This window comes from Oryza glaberrima, chromosome 12 (genome assembly GCF_000147395.1).
Source record: "Oryza glaberrima chromosome 12, OglaRS2, whole genome shotgun sequence".
NCBI classification, from domain to species: domain Eukaryota; kingdom Viridiplantae; phylum Streptophyta; class Magnoliopsida; order Poales; family Poaceae; genus Oryza; species Oryza glaberrima.
In genome coordinates this window covers 22,456,223-22,477,135 of record NC_068337.1, presented here as the reverse complement: position 1 = coordinate 22,477,135, position 20,913 = coordinate 22,456,223, and the positions used below count along the sequence as shown (strand labels likewise).

The window sequence follows — 20,913 nt, the reverse complement described above, 5'->3', positions numbered from 1 at the left end:
CTTCACCTCAAAAACTGTTTGGGAGCTTTGTTTAGGTGCTCTGCTGGAGATGCTCTAAGGTCGATAGAGGTTGGTTCTATGTTGAGGACCAAACGGATGAGGTGGACACTGGTGAAGGTCAAGCATGGAGGCGGGTGTTGCTTCAGTTCAACGATTGGCGGAGGCGACGGTAGACGAGAGGACGACCTAGACCCTAGCAACAATAATAAAATGACCGCAACAGGATGGTCACGGATGGAAGCAAGTAGGAAAAGTGGGTGGATCTGGAGGCGAAGGCAGGGGTTGCGCATGCTATGGTAATGTTTTGAAGGGTAGGATGTTGGGTGGGCAGGCAGGCAACATAGCGTGCATGGCATGGCCGTCACCGGCTCCATATGGTGGTCATCAACACTAGGATGGTAGCTGGTGGTGGCTATACATGTTGAATTAGGAGGGGTGAAGGCACGGGTGGCGCATAACGGTGGTATGGTGGAGGATGGGGGAAGTAGGGAGAGCAGCAGGCAACGTGGTTTGGTGGCTACTGCCTTCACGATAGCGATCAAGCCGATCATCGACGTCTAGACGGTAGCTCGCAGGAGGAGGCATCACAGATATGGCTGGATCTATCTTATTGTCTGGCCATTAGGAGCATTTTTATCTTGTTTTTTGAATTGTTGCTATCCTAAATGTAAAATCATTAAATACTTGGTGCATTTTTCTTCTCTTCTTAACGTTATTTGATCTTTTTCAGTTTGTTACTTACTATCTGCTTGTCATATGTACATTCATCGTAAGTACCCATAAAACACATTAATTTTATAAATTATGATTATGATTTCATAGAAGTTACGTACAAACTAAGAGCAAGAACTGATTCCCAGGTAAGTGGTAGCAGCAATGCCAAAGAATATAAAGAGTTATAGATCAGGACCACAATACACAGGACATTGATGCCACGCTCAAAAGATCAGCCAAGAATTTTACGTTTCCTCTCTGCATGAGCAAAAGTGGGTTAAAAATATAAAATTAATTATTTGCATTCATGCATGTTTTGGAGAGCTGAATATGAAATCATATACTAAATAATGTACATACTAGTATCGGATATCTTCTAAGCGAGTACGGATGAACATTGGATATATATATATATATATATATATATATATATATATATATATATATATATATATATATATATATATATAGACACACACACACACACATACACATACACATACACATATACATATATATATATATACATATACACACAGAATCGAACATTCTCTACACATGTTTGTTAACTAAAAATCATATTTGGATAACAATAATGTATTCACGAGAGCTACAACAAATACACTGCGTTAAGATCTACAATAGTACACCGTGTTACTTAATTATGGGTTTTAACGGGGTTAAGAGATTTTGAATTCAGTTCATCAGTATACTATGTAAGGAAATAATTAAGCGCAGTGACACAATAATTTGTACTCCCTTTGTTTCTATTTTATAAACTAATCAACGTCATATATTTTGAGATGGAGGGAGTATAAATTATATAAACAACAATCGATGAGATCATGAGAGGATGAAAAGGGCGCAGTTCAGTATTTTTTTTAAGTCAATATTAATATTCTCCATCTCGCATGTTCATTACATGTCAGTACCGAGAAATTTGCCCTAAATTCCTATAACTAAACTTAATGTATTGCACAACAAATGTTTGTTTGACATGATTATAATAGAGATATAAGTCTCGCTTGGATATTGATTAATCAAATATATATTTTAAATTAATATGGACGATTCGGCATCATAGAAACTACTACTATTATTCGATGAATGACCTTATCTTACACAAGCATTGTTATTTTACTTGGTAATTTTATTTGTTATATATATATATATATATATATATATATATATATATATATATATATATATAAAAATCATATGCACCTTTCATGCCTACCTATATATGAACACTCGCTCTCTATCGAAGAAAGCATATTACTTTGCTTAAAGACAGATGTGAACATTTGCTATTGAAGTAAGCATATGTCCAGTGTCACCTAAAGTAGAAATTTGACATTCACTCCATCACTATAAGCATATTTAAATACGAGTGCAGCAAAGGAAACTGCATTTATGTGTTGTGCTTGTGTATCTCCTGATTGAAATGAGGCCACTAAAGATAAATTGGGAGGAAGTTGGCGGGGGCAATCTGAAGGGGAAAAACAGGTAAATTAAAACGAGATTCAACTTATTCCTTTCAGTTAGTTTATGTAAAATGCTTTATAGCATACTGATCTAGCTAGGCAATTTATGTATAGGTCATCGTCTGATAAATATAGGAAATTTCATTATAGGAAATTAATATATATTGCTTTTGGACATTATTTAAAACTGACATGAATGCATGCATGTGCTCAATTAATTATTCCCATATATATTGTTCGAAAGCACCATAGTTGGGCATGAGTCTGTCTACCAGGGCTCACATATGCATCCTAAGGAATTCCTTTTATTACATTCTTGTATTGTTTTCAACAGTGTAAATCTATATGCATGTGTACTATAGGCAGTAGGCACACTCTCGTGTGTGTGTGATTAACTCTTGAAAGCAGTATCCCATCATCTTTCACCATTTATTAAGTGATGAGGAATGCCTAATTTCACTTTTTAATTCGAAGTCTAATACTTCTGAAATTATATTTTACACCATAAAAATCCTTGGAATATCTTATAACTCTTGTACTAGTAGGCACGGGAATATATTTATCAGACGATGACCTATACACTACTACAGAATTGATCTCAGTTGACACCCTGACTTTATTTTTACAAACGGACTAAAAGAAAGTCTGTATGTAAAAAGCTTTGAGAGATATCTGTTAAAGGCTTGCTTGCAAAAATCAATTTTCGTAGACGGGCCTCTTAACCGGCCCACATGCAAAAACCAAAGCACGCAATGCATCCTCCATTCTCCCTTCAATTCCCTTCTCTCCCCTATCACCTATCCTCCTTCTATCTCACCCATGCTCGAATCCACTGGCGGGGGAATGGCCAGTGATGGCTAGAGATGCCAGCGACGAGCGCGACCACCGCTCACCTCGGGCCTTCCTCCTGCACTACAACGACAGCAGTGACCCTGACATCTTGACTTCGGTTTTTTTTTCTCAATCATAGTTTATTTTTGCAGCATTATCTTTTAAATCGCTAAGGACACATATAAAAAAAATTTACTCTTACATTATTTTTAAATCATCACTAATAAACTATTACAGCTAGCTTATAACCTCTCAACATCGCTATATTTTTAGGGACATTCTCAACATCGCACCACACGGCACTGGCACCAACCTACAAGCAAAGCCAAATATAGTTTTCCTTCCGTTCCTACTTAGATTCAGATTCATGTTTCCGGAACTGCCATACTATTGTCCCTGCTCTGAGATTGGTGCTAGTGCCACATGGTGAGATGAGTGTTAGTTAGCCAGGGCCTCAAGAGGTGGAGGTTAATTTTTCTTCCGTGTTCGTCAGTTTAATTAACTTAATTAACGTGTGCGTGCATATATATGGTGATCCTCTGGCTGGCCTACCTGAAGCGAGAGTCGGCTCTGATACCACTTTGTAACGTCCCGCCTCTTTCAGGCCGGGCCCGCTTACATCTGATAGCTTTCATAGGTCATAGACTGTCCTCATCCCTAAATTGCTCCAAGCCAAACACACTTAACCTTAGAGTTCTTTAGAGATCAGCTTCTGGAAAAGAAGTTACAACTTGTTGATATGAGTATTCTATTAATCCTATTAAGCCCTAGGCTGAGATGTTTCGCTACCTCTCGGCCGACTCTGTGGCCATCTTGGTGCTCGGCCACCTTGCGGTCCGCGCGAGCGAGCCGGGCCACCAGCTTGTGTCCTTCTGGGCGCCGTTCGTGCTCGTCCACCTTGGCGGGCAGGACACCATCACTGCCTTCTCGAGGCAGGACAACGAGCTGTGGCTGCGGCACCTGCTGAACCTGGTCACCCAGGTAGCGGTTGCAGGGTATGTCGTGGCCAAAGCGTCATGGCCCGATGTCCGGCTCAGGGCTGCCATGATCATCATGTTCGTGTCTGGGTCCATCAAGTACGCCGAGCGTACCTTGTGCCTTTACCTTGCAAGCCCGGAGAAAGTAAGGTCGAATGCCCAGAATGACCTCAGCAAACTACAAACACCTGACTTTCAGCCTTCTAGCATGACGAGTTATGTATTTGATTGCATTCTCGAAGGTCGTTATCCGGGCAATGACAGCGGCAGAAGAGAAACTTACTTCTTCTCAGTGGATGCTCCCCAAAATATGTTGCAGAGCACTACATGTGCGAACGATGTACCAGGCATCCTTCAGAGGAAGTTTGTGTCTAATCCAAGCCGCTACAAGTCCTATGACTACATCGGAGAATATCTGGAAATTTTTTACCAGTATCGCTACACAAAATACCCACTTCGACAAATGTTCTATTATGAACTGTACGAAGGTGGATGTCTTGACCGGCTTATAAAATATATTGGTGACGTCTGTCTTGGCGTTATACCCTGTCTTCCAGTTGCTTTCAGCCCCAATAGCCTTGGCTCTCTTCACGGCCGCCAACAAGGCGGGCCAGCTCCATCCTAGTAGCAGCAGAAGATCAGCCGATGTCACCGTGTCCTACATATTGCTTGTTGGAGCAATAATCCTAGACGCGTCCTCTGCAGCCATGCTAGTTTTTTTCTAAAAGTAAGGCCAATCTTCCAACCGGAATCTTGCGTGCAGCCAACTACATTGTGCCTGCATGGGCCAGAAAGCGGTGGTCCGAAGAGCTAGCACAGTACAGCATGATCAAGAGCCAGTGTGCCGCAGTGCAAGCATACACCATAAGGCAATGGATCCGTAAGTACTTTGGTTCACCAATCACTGTCAGTACCATCAAGAAGCTCGATCATCCTTGACAATCTGTTGCACTTTGGAACAAGAGCTGAATGGAACTGTTCCAGCTCCCGTGGCCAGCTAGCGCTTAGAAAGTGGAAGGCTGCTGCTGCTGGTTCTGCACTAGACAAGAGCACCAGCAGCGGCGTCGATTTCTCGACGAGCGTGCTCATCTGGCACATTGCAACAGACATGCGCTACTACACCACCACCAGAGATGGCGACAGCAGCAGCATATGTTCAGATGATGATCGAGTGAAGACGACCAAGGAGCGAAAGGAGATGAGCAGGCAGCTTTCAAGCTACATCATCTATCTTGTCTTCAACTGCGGCGTGATGTGCTTACTAGCAAGTCCCAGATTGTACATGACAAAGCTCAAGTTGAAATCACCAAATATATTTCGTCATTAGCTGCAGGTCAAGGTAACAACCCAGATGAGAAGGTTGCTGTTGTGACGAAGCTTCTTCTTGAAGGTGGCAACAACAACGATGATGATGATGGTGAAGAGACGGTGCAAGCAACTGTACTGGATGTAAATCAACAGGGCGGCAACAACAATGAATTACTGCAGAGAGCCAAGGCAGCTCTTTATTATCCGGTGGTGCCCCATGCTCAGAAGGTGGCCAAGGAGCTCATTAACATCAACGACGAAGCTCACCGTTGGGGCCTCATTGCCGACGTGTGGGTTGAGATGCTTTACTACACCGCGCCTCGTTGCGGGGCTGCTTTCCACTACGAGCATCTCAGCACCGGTGGGGAGTTCGTCACGCACATTCTCTTTCTCATGCAAATTCTAGGCCCTTTCATGCCAATCTCTGATGGTGCTTCGGCTCCATAAGCACTACTGCCATTGCTTCCTAGCTATGCTGGGTACGTAAGATCGTCGATCGATCGTAACTCGTAAAGAAGTTGGGGAGTTCCAAGGAGACACGAGGAACAATATACGTATATTATATAGGGAGCGTATCCTATATACACAGGTCCTCACGTGTACACACTGTGTACACCAACTAAAAATTATCCCAAAAAATTCTAGGAAAATTTATACATATACTTTCAATAGTATTACATCTACGTGCAAAGTCGCATCTTCAAATTCATTCTACATAGAGAATAACAAAAAAAGATAAAATTCTGACAAAATTGTAACCTTAAAACTGTCAGATTTTTTGTTTTTTTTTTGTTACGGCTAAAATATAATGAATTTGACGTTAAGATTTTAACCCTAGGTGTAATACAATTGAAAGTATATGTATGATTTTTTCTAGATTTTTTGGTGACATTTTTTTGTTGGTGTGTACGTGTTTACACGTGAGGGCCTGTGTGCATAGGATATGTTGCCTATTATATATTGTATGTAGTATGTTGTAATTGAACTTTGTGGTTGTAAAAAATTGTGTACCCTTATGTTGGTTCTGTAATTTTACTTTTAGTTAATTGTTACTAGTGCAATGGATCAAACTCTCTTTTCATAGAGAAATTACTTAAGATCCGTCAGCACCTACACTGTAACTGCCCAAAAGAAAACAAAAGCTGCTATCCAAATGACTTCGGAAATATGTAAAATACCTCCTTTTTGGTATGCTTTTCTAGATTTTCAGCGCATTGAAAAGTGCCTGGCCATGCATTCCACTTGACAGCCTAAGAATATGTACTACTCAATGTGTGCCGAAAGGGTAAGTTATTAAAAAAATCACCAAATCCTGCAACAAAGCTTCTCTGAACTGGGTACATGCTAATATTCATAGATGAATTTGATACAACAGTTGAATCTAGTTTGAATGAAATTCACAATTTAGCGAGGAAGAGGAAGGAAATAGTGCGGGGAGAGAGAAATGATGATGATTCTGTTAAAGGATAGGTAGGGTGTATGATAGTGTGTCAAGGATATTTTGGTCATTCCACATTGTACTCATCTCATATTAGCCCTAAGGGCCAACTCAATAGATCAACTCTTCATTCCCCAAATTCCCCCCCCCCCCCCCCCCCCCCCCCCCAAATTGTGGCAGATTCTACAAGGAAAAAGAGACAACGGTACTTGGTCAGGGAGCATCTCTCTTATTAATAGATTGTTGTGCGTTGCAACGGGATATTTGGTTACTAGAAGCTACTACCTACATCCCAAAATATAAAAACCTAAAACTGGATGAGATACATTCTATGATTACGAATCTAGACATGATCTAGACATAAAGCATACTCATGTTTAGATCCGTAGTCTTAGGATATGTTCTATCTAATCCTAGTTTTTATATTTTGGGACGGATGAAGTATTCTGTATTTTATTGGTCCAAATGAGTCGAGTTAAGTAAAAACATTTGATACAACTTTTTTTAAACCGTTTGCTATTTTTTCGTTACTCCTTTTTTTTCTATTTTTCTCACATGTGACAGGTGGCAGTGATAGTGCATTGCACATGATTTGTGGAAGAAGGGGTCAGGGAGAATTAGTAAGTTGACATAGCTTAAGGGTTAGCGCCAATAATCGTAGAGGTGACTCCCTCGACCAGGCCCACCTTTCTTCCTCCTCCTCCTCTCTTCTCTCGTCCAAACAAAACATGCCTCTCTCTCCTCACCTCCCAAAATCTCGTGAAATCATGGCCAAATCGAAGGTTTATGATGTGGATTTTGCGTGGAACTCGAATTGCAAGGTGTGCTCCATCAAAAACTACTGTTTTGTTCTCTAGTTTTCACTGTTGATTCCTGTAGGTTTGGCCAAAATCTAGCAAGGATAATGTGGATGACATGGGAATATTGTAGTGCGTAACTGTTATTTGTTGAGATTGGAATACATGGAGGTGGTTCCATGACGAGGATATAGACAATTGTTTGTGTCTTAAGTACTCCATTCGTTCCATATTATAAGTTGTTTTGACTGTTTTTCTAGTTAAACTTATTTAAATTTGATCAACAAACTTTAGCAATTTTAACATAAAACAAATATATTGTTAATATATAATCAATGCTAGATTTAATAAAACTAATTTGGTGTTTTACATGTTGCTAAATTACTTTTTTTATAAATTTGGTTACTTGAAAAAAATTGACTAGAGAAAAAACTAAAACGACATATAATACAGTATGAACTTAGGGAGTACGTGTTTCGTTGGATCCTTAAGTCTTACTATGTGCCGTAAGCCTAGGAAAATTATGCCAAGAGTACAACCTTTTTGGCCTATTAGTAATTGATTAGTCCAGGTTGAAAATTAAGCTCTAGCCTATCCACTTCCTGATCTGAACCCTGAAAATTCTCTGCACTCACAATACTGATGGTTAGTGATTATCACCACTAGAAAAGGCATTTTTCTCAACGTAGGGGTCTCATTTTCGCAGGCGGACATAACTTTTAAAGCCAAATGACCGCCTACAAAAATATAAATCGGGGTGAAATGGTCGGTCCGCCTACGAAAGTCTATTTTCGCAGGCGGACCACTTTTCACAGGCGACGCTTAAGTGGTCCGCTTGCGAAAATAGACTTCAATATAAATAGACTTAGGGAAGGGTTGATTTTTTTCAAAGTCACCAGTCTCCACCCATGGCCGGCCTCTCTCCCCACACCTCACGCCTCCTCCTCTCCCCTCACACCGCCTCCTCTCCCCTCCTCTCACCCCTCCTCCTCTCCCCGGCCGCCGGAGGGGGAGCGACGGCGGCCACGGCGCGGGGTGGCGCGGAAGGCGGCAGGGCGGCGTGATATGACCATGACTACTATAGATACAACCGTCGTTCACATCAAGATCAAAGCCGTCCAAGTTCTGCAATCCAGTTCGGCCACCTGCAACAGTATCGACTTCAAACGGCCGCCAAATATGCATGCGATCTCCGTTTTTGGGTCCATGAGTACTTGATGGAAAGCTATCGGAGTCATCTTTCCAATGGATCCAGCTTCATCACCAAATTCCATCCCAGTCGGCCGAAATCACAAAAAGAAGGTGCTGCGTCACCTATAATGGGCCTATGGGCTTGTAACTTCGTCTGGGACCCCGACCCAAGTGGGGCCCAAGTGGGGTGCGCCCCAACCAGGTGGAGCACGACCCTAGGGTTCCCTTAGGTCGTCCTCCCACCTCCTTAAATAGTTAGGTACCCCTTTAGAGTTTCTTGGGTTTTGATAGATTAAAGTTTAGCCATTGCTACTTGCTTGCAGCGTGCGTGTCGGCTAGACCGTCCGTCTGCTTGTTCTTCGGAACCCCAACTTATCATTTGTATTAAATTCCTATTTGCAATATCAGATTGCTTTTATCTTGTTCTTGCTTGTTTCTTCGATTTGCTTGCAGGAATAGGGTTGATCTGCACCGGCAAGATCAACAACCCACGGAGAGATGTATCGATCGCTAAGGCGCAACACAACGTCTCGTACGGTTGTAGTCGGGTCGTCAACGTGTCTCCCAAATCGTAGTTATCTCAACTCACCGAAAGATCGGGCCAACAACAGTCTTGAGTGTCGAGAGGAACTCAGGGTTCATCACGGCGCGGCGTCCGGCTGGCGGTGCGGCGTACGGCTGGCCGGAGGAGGGAGGGGGAGGCTGGCGAGGGTGGCGGTGGCGGTGACGACGACGGGTCGGGGCGGCGGCGACGACGACGCGCGGGGTGGCGGCGGCGGCTCCCCTCCCCCCTCCCTCCTAGATCTGGCCGGAGGAGGGAGGGGGGAGGCCGGCGGCGGCGACGACGACGCATGGGGCCGCGGCGGCGGCTCCCCTCCCCTCCTCCCTCCCAGATCTGGCCAGAGGAGGGAGGGGGGAGGCCGGCGGCGGCGAATACGGCGTGGGGCGGCGGCGGCGGCGGCGACGACGACGACGACAGCGCGGGGCGGCGGCAACGACGACGACGGCGCGGGGCGGTGAATCCCCTCCCCTCCCCTCCCAGATCCGGCCGGCGGAGGGCGGCAGCGGTGAGGCGCGTGGCGGCGTCGGCGAGCCACCGCTGTGATTTTTTTTTGATCGTTTCATGGATTTTCGCAGGCGGGCTGTCGTTGATTTTCACCGTCGTTGTGCTACAAGCGGTCCAACCCTCCGCATGCAAAAATCACTTTTGTCCGCCTACGAAAATACTTTTTTTAGTAGTGTATTAATACTGCATGCTAATACTAGATAATAGCAAGATTGTTGTTTGCTTGGTGCTTTATTAATGATACAAAGCGAAGCAAGTGTGTCCACTTTAGTAATTAAGATGGAACTCATCATCTGCCTATATATATAGATAGCTAGCTGATAGAACTTAATGTTCTGGTTGGAAAAAAAGTTCAGGCCTGTCTGCAACTTCTTGGCGCATCAGCAACCATGTAAATCTGCAAGGAAATCAATCCTGATGTGTGACTAGCTAGCTGGAAACATATGTCAACGAAATCATCACATCGTTTTCAGCACAATCATATGCTGAATTTGCCATACATGTGTGGTTTATAACCAGTTCTTTGTTTTTATCATGTGTCTCGATCTGCCGCATATATGGGCTTTGTTAACTGGCAGTGCCTTCCAGTTTCAAACAAACAGGTAAAACAAATCTGCATGCGTTTTCATGTCTGAAATCAACTTCTGTATTACGAACCAGTTGTTTCTGGCTGATGACTTGTAGTAGCTACCAAACAACTTTGGAAATTTTCAAAAATCAAAGAGCAGAGGAGGTCCAGAATTTGGTAGCAACATATACGTATGGCCAATTCAGACTAGGTGTGTGTGTGTGTATATGTATATATATATATATATATATATATATATATATATATATATATATATATATATATATATATATATATATATATATATATATATATATATATATATATATATATATATGTCATCCTTCTGAAAGGAACAATATTTGCATTTCCCATTTCTGTGCTGTCATGAAAAGAAAATTACCTAACAACTTTAATGAGGATGACATCTGCTTTTTGATCCATGATTCAACTTCCTAATGGCAATCAAGACATCATTAGTAGTATGATTTTAACTGAGGTCAATGTTATTAGGTGCTAGGTAGGAGGCCAAGTATGAAATATTTGACAGTTCGATCAAGACTCACGCCGTTTTTCTTTCTTTTCAAGGGAGAAAAGATCTCTTTTCTCCCCGTAGGCGGCGTAGGCGGCCGATGATGTCCGGTGCTGCCTCGTCGCCACGCCGCCCCTGCCTGCTTCGCCCGCCGCGCGTTTGCCCTCCGCCCCTGCTTGCTACGTCCGCCGAGCGCCGAGCGCTCACCCGCTGCCCCTGCTTGCTTCGCCCGTCGCGCTCCCCATCTCCCGTCTGCTTCGCTCGTGCGCGCTGTCCCGCCGCACATCATCGGCCGAGCCGTGCCCGCGCGCCGCCTACGCCCCGCATGGCCACCACCATCGTCGCGCCGCCGCACATGGCCACAGCCCGGACGCACCCGACACGCCCCTGCCTACTTCGTCCGCCGCCGCCGCAGCCGCGCTCGCCCGCTGACGCCGCCGCTTCGCCTGCCCCCGCGCTCGCCCGCCGCCCGCATCCGCGCTCGGCCATCACGGCTGCGCCCGCCGCCGACCTAAAGGAAAAGGGAGACGAGAGAAAAGAAAAGAGAAGAGGAGAAGAACAAAATGTGCAGTTGACATGTGGGCCCCACGTACTTTTTTTTGCTGACTAGGATGCCAAGTCAGTAAAATCGGGCAAAAATACTGCTGAAGAACCTCTGGTGAACGGTTTTAGTGAGTTTAGGGGTGAACATTTCTAGTATTGTGGTTGAGGGACTTCAGAAAATCTCGCTGGTAAGTTGAGGGATCTCCGGTGAACTTATTCCTTCTACCAATCACACAGGCCACACGAGTACAGAATCCAGGGCCCACAAGGCCAGGCCAGCCCAGAAGAGAGGACAGAATCTCTCTCCCACCAAAAAAGGAACCCATCCAGGCCCACCCAACTCCTGTGTTAGTGTAGCCCCGTGACTACCCTGCGGGGCCCACCAGCGCCCACCGGATCAGGGAGTCGTGTGGGGCCCACCTGTCATCCTGAGGGCTTCACCTACGCGCTGCCGATTCCGCGTGTCCCCGATCTGTCCGTCTCTCCTGGTCGGACCAACGGTCACACTCTCCACTTGCAAAAAAAAAAAAAGAAAAAGAAAAATCCTACGCCAAAAAACCCATCACTGCAGCTGGGCCCCACCGGCAGCGGGGGTTGGACGGGCCCCACCTGCCAGCGGCACGGACGTACTCCTCCGTAGGCTGGTTGGTCCGGTGTTGGTTGTGTGTGTGAGAGTCAGGTCAGTCTTGTGCGGGGCCCACCTGGAAGATTCGCCGGGCGGTGGGGCCCACCGGTCAATTCCTCTGTGTGTCAAGTGATCCTCTCTCTCCTACTCGTGGAGAGCTCGTGCTGGGCGTGGACGCGGTCCATGGAAAAACCCGGGAGTACAGCACAGTGCTTTCAATTTTTATACTAGAAAAATTAAAAAAGAACAGCATAAAAGTGAGCAAAAGAATAAAGAGCGAAAAGTGTCACTACCGTACTACTTCTATATATTTTTATAAGTGGCTGTTACTCTCACAACTAAAAATAGTCACGTTAAACGTACAGGTCAATATATTTATGTTTTCGTATGTAAGAGTAAAGAGTATATGGTGGTTATGCAAGTGGTTTTATTGAAAAAATTAGTTGTGATCTAGTCAACTCGCGTGACAAGATTTGGGTGGGGTAGACGAGTGCATGAAACCGATAAAATAGCAGAGTAACTAGAAATTTCTTTTCCATACAATACGTAATCTTACATCGCAAGGCATACTTTTTATATTTTAATGTATTAAAATACGTGGAGCACGTGTATGTACTATGTAGCGAGGTATTTAAGACTTCAAGTATGCAATTTAACAATGTGGTATGACATAAGAAATGCACTAAGCAACCTAATTTGAGTATTTCCTTGGGCGGATTAGTTCCACCAGACCATTACTAATCAATCACATATATCTATGCAAACGTCAATGTGTTGCCAATAATAAATTGGTATAATTACTCACTCTCAAAATTTAAATTTAAGATATGTTAGCTTGGTGAGAGATACTCACTTTGAATTATTTAGAATTCATAACTGTAACATTCCATTCACGGAGTCTCTAGCTGGCAACTTGTACGCCGATCTTTTTATCAGTAATTTATCAATGTACTAAGACATGTTTTACAACTAAACAAATACAACTTTTTAGGGCCCCTTTGAATCACATGAATGAAAAAAACGGAGGAAATGGAAAAATATAGGATTTTGATAGGAATGCAAGTGTAAAACTAAGGATTGCAAAACACAGGAAAAACATATAAATGACTATTTGATTGGGTCACAGGAAAAACATAGGAATTTGAGGAGAGATAAAGACTCAAAAGATTCTTTCCATGAGGTTCATGGGAAGAGGCATTCCATAGGAATTTCATAGGATTCTATAGGATATATTCCTTTAATTCAAATGGCTATATAGGAAAAATTTCTATAGGAATAAAATCCTCTAAAATTCCTATGAATTTCGTTTGAATCAAAAGGCCCTTAACGCGATCATGTAACAATGTATCTAATGTATCTAAGCCTATAGTTATCTTAAAAGTAAAATAAATTGACAAAGCAGCAGATAAACCAGACACAAAAGACCTAGTAGTAGCACAAGCGTAACAACCACATTCATGATTCCTCCATATTTGAACTTTGAACCGGGAGAGTATTTTGACCTGTATACAGTCAGAGATGTACACTACTCCAGTATAACAGTACTAGTACACTACACCGAGAAGAAACACGAAGAAAGATCACCCAGTCCAACCCATGGACACGGTGCAGCGAGCGCAAAAGCAAAGCGGGTCACCTCCCCCACGACGCCACCTCGCTGCCCTCCTCCCCTTTCGTCTCCACCCCCCCTCCTCCCCCTCCCTCGCGCATGCTCCAAAAAAGGTGAAGCTCTCTCCCTCCTCCACCTTTCCCCTCCCCCCTCCTCGCCTAGGGTTTCCCACCCCCACCATGCCTCACCCCCCCCGAACCCTAACCCTAACCCTAACCTAGCCTAGTGCGGCGACCATGGCGGCGGCGGGGGAGTACTCGTTCGCGGCGGAGTACGACGGCCCGCCGCTGCCCTACTCGCTGCCGCGCGCCATCCCGCTCGACCTGTCGCGGATCCCGCTTGCCTCGCTCTCGTCCCCCACCTCGCCACCGCCACCCACGGCGCCGCCGCTCCCCGTCGTGCGCCCCCTCACGCCCTCCTCCCTCTGCTCCGCCATCCACGGCCACCGCGCCGGGGTTTCCTCCGCTGCTGCTGGTGCCGCCGCGGCGCAGTCGTCGTCATCGTCGTCCTCCGCTGCCGCCTCCGCCTCCGCGGGTGGTGGTGGTGGGGTTGCTGGGGCAGCGGCGGTGGATTCACCCACCTCCGTCATCGAGAACCACCACGCGGCTCTCCACCACTCCGCCGAGCTCCCGTCGACGCCCTCCGACGACGACGAGAACGCGGATGAGGACGACTACGATGGACGCAGGGCGGGTGCGCCGCCGCCGCCGCCGTTGAAGTCCCACCACCAGCCCATGGTCACCTTCGCGGAGACCAGCGGCTCCCTCCTCCAATCCTCGGAAGACGACGACGACGAGGAGGATGAGGAGGAAGACGAGGAATACGGCGAGGACGCCATGCCCGTGCGATCGAGCGGCTCCCTCTCCCCCGCGCACTGGAGGGGAGCCTCCAAATCCCGTGGTTGCTTCAGATGCGGGAAAGGGGGCAGCTTCTGGGCCCGCGGGGACAAGGAGGCTTGCCTCGCCTGCGGCGCGCGGTACTGCGGTGGTTGCTTGCTCCGGGCGATGGGGTCCATGCCGGAGGGGCGCAAGTGCCTGGACTGCATAGGGCGGCCGGTGGCCGAGTCGAAGCGGGATTCGCTGGGGAGAGGCTCACGTGTGCTGCGGCGGCTGCTCAGCGCCACGGAGGTGGAGCTTGTCATGAGGAGCGAGCGGGAATGCGCCGCCAACCAGCTGCGACCGGAGGACGTGTATGTGAATGGCACCAAGCTGTCGCCGGAGGAGCTCGTCATGCTGCAGGGGTGCCAGTGCCCTCCTTCTAAGCTCCGGCCGGGGTTCTATTGGTACGACAAGGTTTCCGGCTTCTGGGGAAAGGTAACTGCCTGTAAAGATTTGATCTTTTTGGTGCTTGCTTGCCGACACATTTGATTGAAGCGCGTAATGCAGTAGTTTGATGTTAAAATTATTTTTAGGTAATTGAATTTAGTATGTGGTAAATATAGTTGGTAAGCAACAGATCGATAAATTCTTAAGAGATCTTTAGGAGAGTTAGCTGTTGTGTGGCTATTATTGAATTGCACAGTTAATGATGTTATTCCCATGTGTATAATTTGAAGAGCTGTGTTTTTTATGGTTTGAAAATGAGCACTAAATTATCATATTTGGAGTGAAAGATTCCTTGTATGCGGTCTAGGGTTTTCCATTTTCTGAACTACGACTAGATGATAATTTACTTTATTTTGACATATATGCTTTTGCCTAGATTGAAATGATTAGGATGTATATATTTATTTGGAACCAACACATGGTCTGGAGGGATAGTGCTGCTGAGCTTGATATTGTGGAATTTTTTGGTGTACTACTATATATTTGTAAAACTGATTATGACATCTCTGATTAATTGGCACAATTAGAGCTTTGAATGATTTATCGAAGTCTTAGGAATCTGGGTGGATAGTATAGTATGAAACAAATGAGAAGTTAGTACTTCTGAGCATGTTGTTTTAGATCAGCAGAATATTGCACATCTAGGCTGGCACCTGACGTGTATGATATTATATGGAAACTAACTACGCAGAATCTTTCTTGAAGTACCAACATGATGGCATGGCTTAGATGGATGACCATAGTCTGTGCATGTACAAAGTAATTAAATCATAACACATCATAGATTGTTTCGGTGTCTGGCTGCTTTCGTTTAGGTAGGCTTGGGCTTTATAAGGAAAATTAATGGCAAGAAAATTCTGCATGATGCAGCTGGCTTGATTGTTCCTACAAATATTTACTGTAGTAGTCTACAGCTCTGGTTAATAATTAATTACTCATTATTAATTACACACTTTTCTTGGAAAATATTTCAGGAGGGTCATAAGCCCCATTGCATAATAAGCCCAAATCTAAATGTTGGAGGCGCTCTAGATCAAAAGGCCAGCAACGGGAACACTGGGATCTTGATAAACGGCCGTGAGATTACGAAATCTGAGCTGCAAATGCTTAAGGTTTGAAACAATATACTGGTACCTAATTTTGTAATTCATGTGTTTTATCTCTAACCTTTTACATTTCAGTTGGCAGGAGTTCAATGTGCTGGAAAACCTCACTTTTGGGTGAATGCTGATGGGACTTACCAAGAGGAAGGACAAAAAACAGTTAAAGGCAAGATTTGGGATAAGGTAATTCTGGGATTCATCTTGTAGTTGCCCTGTAATTCGTCAGAGGAAACTAACCAAAGTTACATATGTTCTGCATTCCTTGGCAGCCTATTGTGAAGCTGCTTAGTCCTGTCCTATCACTGCCAACGCCTAACAAAGCAAATAATCAATGCGGTGAAGAGCCAGTGAATGTGGTAAATCGACCCATCCCTGACTACTTGGAGCAAAGGACCATTCAGAAGCTCCTGTTGGTTGGATCAGGGACAAGCACCATACTCAAGCAGGTACAAATATATTGATGTGTTTATGTAGATAAGTTGATCACTGAATTAGCATCACCATCCAATTACCTTTATTTACCTTGGAGTATTAAAGGCAAGATTCACTTCACACGAACAGAAGGACTTAGTTTTATGGTTCGCTGCCTGTTGTTTGCAATATCAATATAGCAACTGATCTTGAATCCATCAAACCTTAGGCCAAGTTCTTGTACAAGAGCAGACCATTTTCTGTAGAGGAGTGTGAAGATCTCAGACTTATCATACAAAGTAACATATACAACTACCTTGGTATACTACTTGAAGGGCGTGAAAGATTTGAAGAGGAAGCTATAGCTGACAGAAGAACTACCTGCCAAAGTGATCCTTCTAGCTCTGGTATGACAGTCGTATTATTATGTTCTTTTGGCTATCCACCTTAATTCTTTGCTGCATAAATTCACATATTTATATCAGCAGGAGACTTGCAATTGTTTGATTTTAGTGAAACATATAGACTGCTAGCCTCTTCCACAGACCATCTAGAATTTATTTTTGTGTTTCTTTTGCAGGCCATTGTGAACCAGAGCTTTGTAATGACGTTACTGAGTACTATATTGCTCCACGCCTGAAAGCATTCTCTGATTGGATTCTGAAAGCTATGGCCATAGGTAATCTTGAAGACATTTTCCCTGCAGCTAGTCGTGAATATGCACCAATGGTTGAGGAACTATGGAAAGATCCTGCTATTCAAGCTACATATAACCGGAGAAGTGAACTGCCATTCCTTCCATCTGCTGCTAGTTATTTCCTTGACAAGGTACTATTGTTGTTCCATTGTTGTTTGAACACTTGACCTCGGTTGATGCACTGTTTCTACATCTATTTCATGTCAGATGGCAGTGTCTAAGTAGTGCTGAGTCATATAATTACAATTGCTCATTCTTTAACATTGTTATTTGGGATGATCAGGCTGTTGATATTTCCCGAACGGAATATGAGCTCTCTGATATGGATATCCTTTACGCTGATGGGATAACATCCTCAGATGGGTTAGCATCTACAGATTTCTCCTTCCCACAACTGGCTTTGGACGGGCGGGGTTTTGATGAGCCAGATCCACAAGACACTTTGCTAAGGTCTGTTCTTAAGTCACTGAAAAGGGCATGGTAGTCTAAATAACCTGTGTTTCTAGTCTTTCTGTAACTTTCATCTTTGTTAATGATAACAGTATGAACAATGAAACATTTTGTTCTATTTTCAGGTACCAACTAATAAGAATAAACAACAAAGGATTGCATGAGAACTGTAAATGGCTGCAAATGTTCGATGATGTGAGGCTTGTTATCTTCTGTGTTGCGGTCAGCGACTATGATGAGTACTACGAGGATGCAAACAGCAATGTTGTGAACAAGATGATGGAGACCAGGCAGCTATTTGAGAGCATTGCCCTTCATCCGATATTTGAGCAGATGGATTTCCTTCTACTTCTCACCAAGTTTGATATCCTAGAGCAGAAGATCGGCAAATCTCCTTTAACATCATGCGACTGGTTCAGCGACTTCACTCCCCTGGTAAGCCGCAATCTGATCAACGGCACCAGCAAAAGCTCGCGGGGCAGCTCCACTGGCTCGACATTGGCGCAGATGGCAGGTCACTACATTGCGGTGAAGTTCAAGAGCGTATTCCAGTTGTTCACGGAGCGGAAACTCTACGTGTCCTACGTGAACGCCCTGGACCAGGAGTCGGTCCGCTCCGCGATCCGCTATGGAAGGGAGATCATCAAGTGGGAAGACGAGAAGCCCGTGTTTGGGTCCAGCGAGACGACATACAGCGAGGAGCCGAGCTCCTACTCTCACTGACCCCTCCTCCCTCAACAACATTTGCTTTTGAGGTGTAAATAGCTGTGAATGCATTTGCTCTCCCAGCAACCTTTTTTCCTTTTAGAGTTTTCTCATTTTTTCCCCTTTTGTTGCCTAGCAAGATCATCGGCTTGTATGGTTGTTTAGTTGTTTACAAGTAGGGTGAGATGCAAGAGGTCTGCCTGATTCTGATTCTTGTATGTATGGAATTATAATCTTTAAATTAACATGGTGCTGATTCTTGTACTTCAGTTTGTGCCTCGTGCCAAATCCCTAGAACATTTCCCCCAAAAATCAAACTGATCCAATTCTGTAATTTTCCTAAATCTCAAATCTGGACTGAACGAAAAACTGCAAATTTTCCTTCACATCAATTTGAAAGCTGGAAACGAGGAAAGAGATGGGTAGGAAAAATACTGCATTCTTATTTTTTATTTACACATGAGAGTGAACTGAAGCAAGTAGTAGCAGCAGCGACAAGTCAAATATATACAGCGAGGCTTGCCATTTCCTCCCGGGGATACGCGTCCTCGTCTACTACTCTTTACAAACGCGTCTATGACGTCACGATTAGCTCGGGGGCGCGCCATGGGTGACGTCACGGACGATCAGCTGGGCGCGAAGTGGTCGAGGAGGATGAAGACGGTGGTGTCGGACATGGCGCCGCCGCACGCGCCGACGTCTCCCTCCTCTTTCCTCCTCCTCGTCTCCACGCCGAGGGCGGCGCCGGCGCCGGCGACCCCCTTCTTCTCGTCTGCCTCATCTCCCCTCTGCCGCCGCCGCCGCTGGTCTGTGCTCACCATGGCCTGCCACTTCCCCTGCAGCGCGGCGGAGAGCTCGCCGAGCCACTCGCCGCCGGCGGCATGCAGCCCACCGGACGCCGTCGCCGTCGCCGAAGACATGGTTGACTTGATGCGAATTAAGCTGAGAGAGAAATCGCAAATGCTGCAAGTGATGGATCGATCCTGGCTAGCTCGCGCCATGGGTCCCTTTTATATAGCGCGCCAAGCCAAGATGAAGACGAAGCTGGAAATGGATTGGATCGATTGAATCAGATTGGTGCGGGGCCCACGCGGCCGGCCTGACGGGGCAAACAGTTGGCGCGCTCGCGGGTTTGGGGGCTCTCATGACAAGATCGAGCAGCAGCTGACTTGTATACTGGTGGCGCGCCGCGTCGCGCCATCGCCGTCGCCGTCGCCGTCACGGAAGAAGACGAGGCGTGTGCCAGTTGTTGGACAGGTCGGATGGATCGTCTTGGAGTCCTCCGCCGCCTCCTTCTTTCTTGGTCGTCGTGGAAACCGAAACCGGCGGCGGCGCCGCAGGAAGATCTACCGGCGTGTCTTGTTGCGTGCCGACGAGGCGGCGGCGACGAAATGCAGGCGCGGCGAACTTATCTTCTTCAGTTCTTCTTCCTCCTCCCGTTGCCGGTGGTCGGTTTGCTATGGCTGGACAAGGATATACTCTCCACATCCCTAAATATTTAACACCGTTGACTTTTTTAAAACGTTGACTTTTTTTAAAATCTCCATGTCTCTAAATATTTAACACCGTTGATTTTTTTAAAATTAACAATTCGTTTTTATTAAAAAGTTCAAGTAATTATTATTTTTTTCTATAAATAATATTTAAAAAATTTTAAATAAGACGAACAGTTAAATATGTTTAAAAAAGTAAACGACATAAAAACGGATGGAGTATGTGCGAGTCAAGCCTGTGGGCGGGGCGGGGGGAGTAGGAGGAAGGTGGTGTTGCGCAGCGAAATGCACGCGAGGCTAGCTAGCTGCGAGTCGCCGGCGGTGTCGGCGTCAGGTCGGGATCTGACCGGCGAGCCGGCGAGCGACGGGGATGGCAGCGTGGGGGAATTTTGTAATGGAATACAAATAACTGGAGGGTGTTAACTGGAAAATGACTCTTCTCAGGGGCACTAAGTGGATACTTGGATTAATGGGAGGGCTCTTATGAAAAAACACCACCCCACTGCTATAACTAAGATCGATGATCTGGGACGCTCACGTGTGATCGGACGATGCAAAACTGAGCTGGGTTCTGGAATCGATCTCGGGTCTTTGACCGTCGGGCCATCGCCGAGCCCGCCCACGCCGGCCGCCGGCGGCGAGCGGACACTCTCCGGCGGTGGCATTGTTTGCATTGCAGCCACGGATGCAAATCGTTCAGCTGATTGCATTTTCGTCGTCTTCTTGAATCCTCTCTTTCAGGTTAGAACGAATTCGGAATTTCCCCTTCTTTTGTTCACAACTCCAGAATTTTCTTTTGAACTGACTCGCACGAGACGGTGCAAAGTTCGATAGAGCAGAAAGAAATTACAAGATTACAACCCTGGAAGGTCGTAACCAGAAAAAAGAAAAAAAATATACCACCACCTACACACCGACAGCGCCAACACACATGTCTGGGAGAAGGCTAGCACTGGACCGGCCGCCGCTAAGCATGACCGACCGTCGCTAGGCCAACAAAGGAACACATACAAGAACGCCCAAAAACGCCCTTACAACCAACACAA

General features: G+C 45.5%; 2 protein-coding genes across 2 annotated transcripts; one reads left to right on the top strand and one right to left on the bottom strand.

Annotated features, from left to right (window-relative positions):
* Window positions 1-13,822: 13,822 nt before the first annotated feature.
* On the top strand, window positions 13,823-18,643 carry LOC127757287 (extra-large guanine nucleotide-binding protein 1). The gene is made up of 8 exons (XM_052282785.1): window positions 13,823-14,996; window positions 15,983-16,120; window positions 16,190-16,294; window positions 16,381-16,557; window positions 16,752-16,929; window positions 17,103-17,350; window positions 17,503-17,669; window positions 17,795-18,643. The coding sequence occupies exons 1-8, from the start codon at window positions 13,920-13,922 to the stop codon at window positions 18,390-18,392; spliced, it is 2,688 nt and encodes an 895-aa protein (XP_052138745.1). The 5' UTR covers window positions 13,823-13,919; the 3' UTR covers window positions 18,393-18,643.
* Window positions 18,644-18,795: 152 nt separating this feature from the next.
* On the bottom strand, window positions 18,796-19,421 carry LOC127757288 (uncharacterized). Its single transcript, XM_052282786.1, has one exon. It carries the CDS (start codon window positions 19,373-19,375, stop codon window positions 19,001-19,003), a length of 375 nt encoding a protein of 124 aa, XP_052138746.1. The 5' UTR covers window positions 19,376-19,421; the 3' UTR covers window positions 18,796-19,000.
* Window positions 19,422-20,913: the final 1,492 nt, after the last annotated feature.

Coding starts and splice junctions, on each gene's coding strand:
- LOC127757287 (XM_052282785.1), top strand. CDS start 13,920: ATGGCGGCGGCGGGGGAGTACTCGTTCGCGGCGGAGTACGACGGCCCG. Junction 16,121..16,189: donor CTGAGCTGCAAATGCTTAAG/GTTTGAAACAAT, acceptor TTTACATTTCAG/TTGGCAGGAGTTCAATGTGC. Junction 17,670..17,794: donor CCACAAGACACTTTGCTAAG/GTCTGTTCTTAA, acceptor TTCTATTTTCAG/GTACCAACTAATAAGAATAA.
- LOC127757288 (XM_052282786.1), bottom strand. CDS start 19,375: ATGGCGCGAGCTAGCCAGGATCGATCCATCACTTGCAGCATTTGCGAT.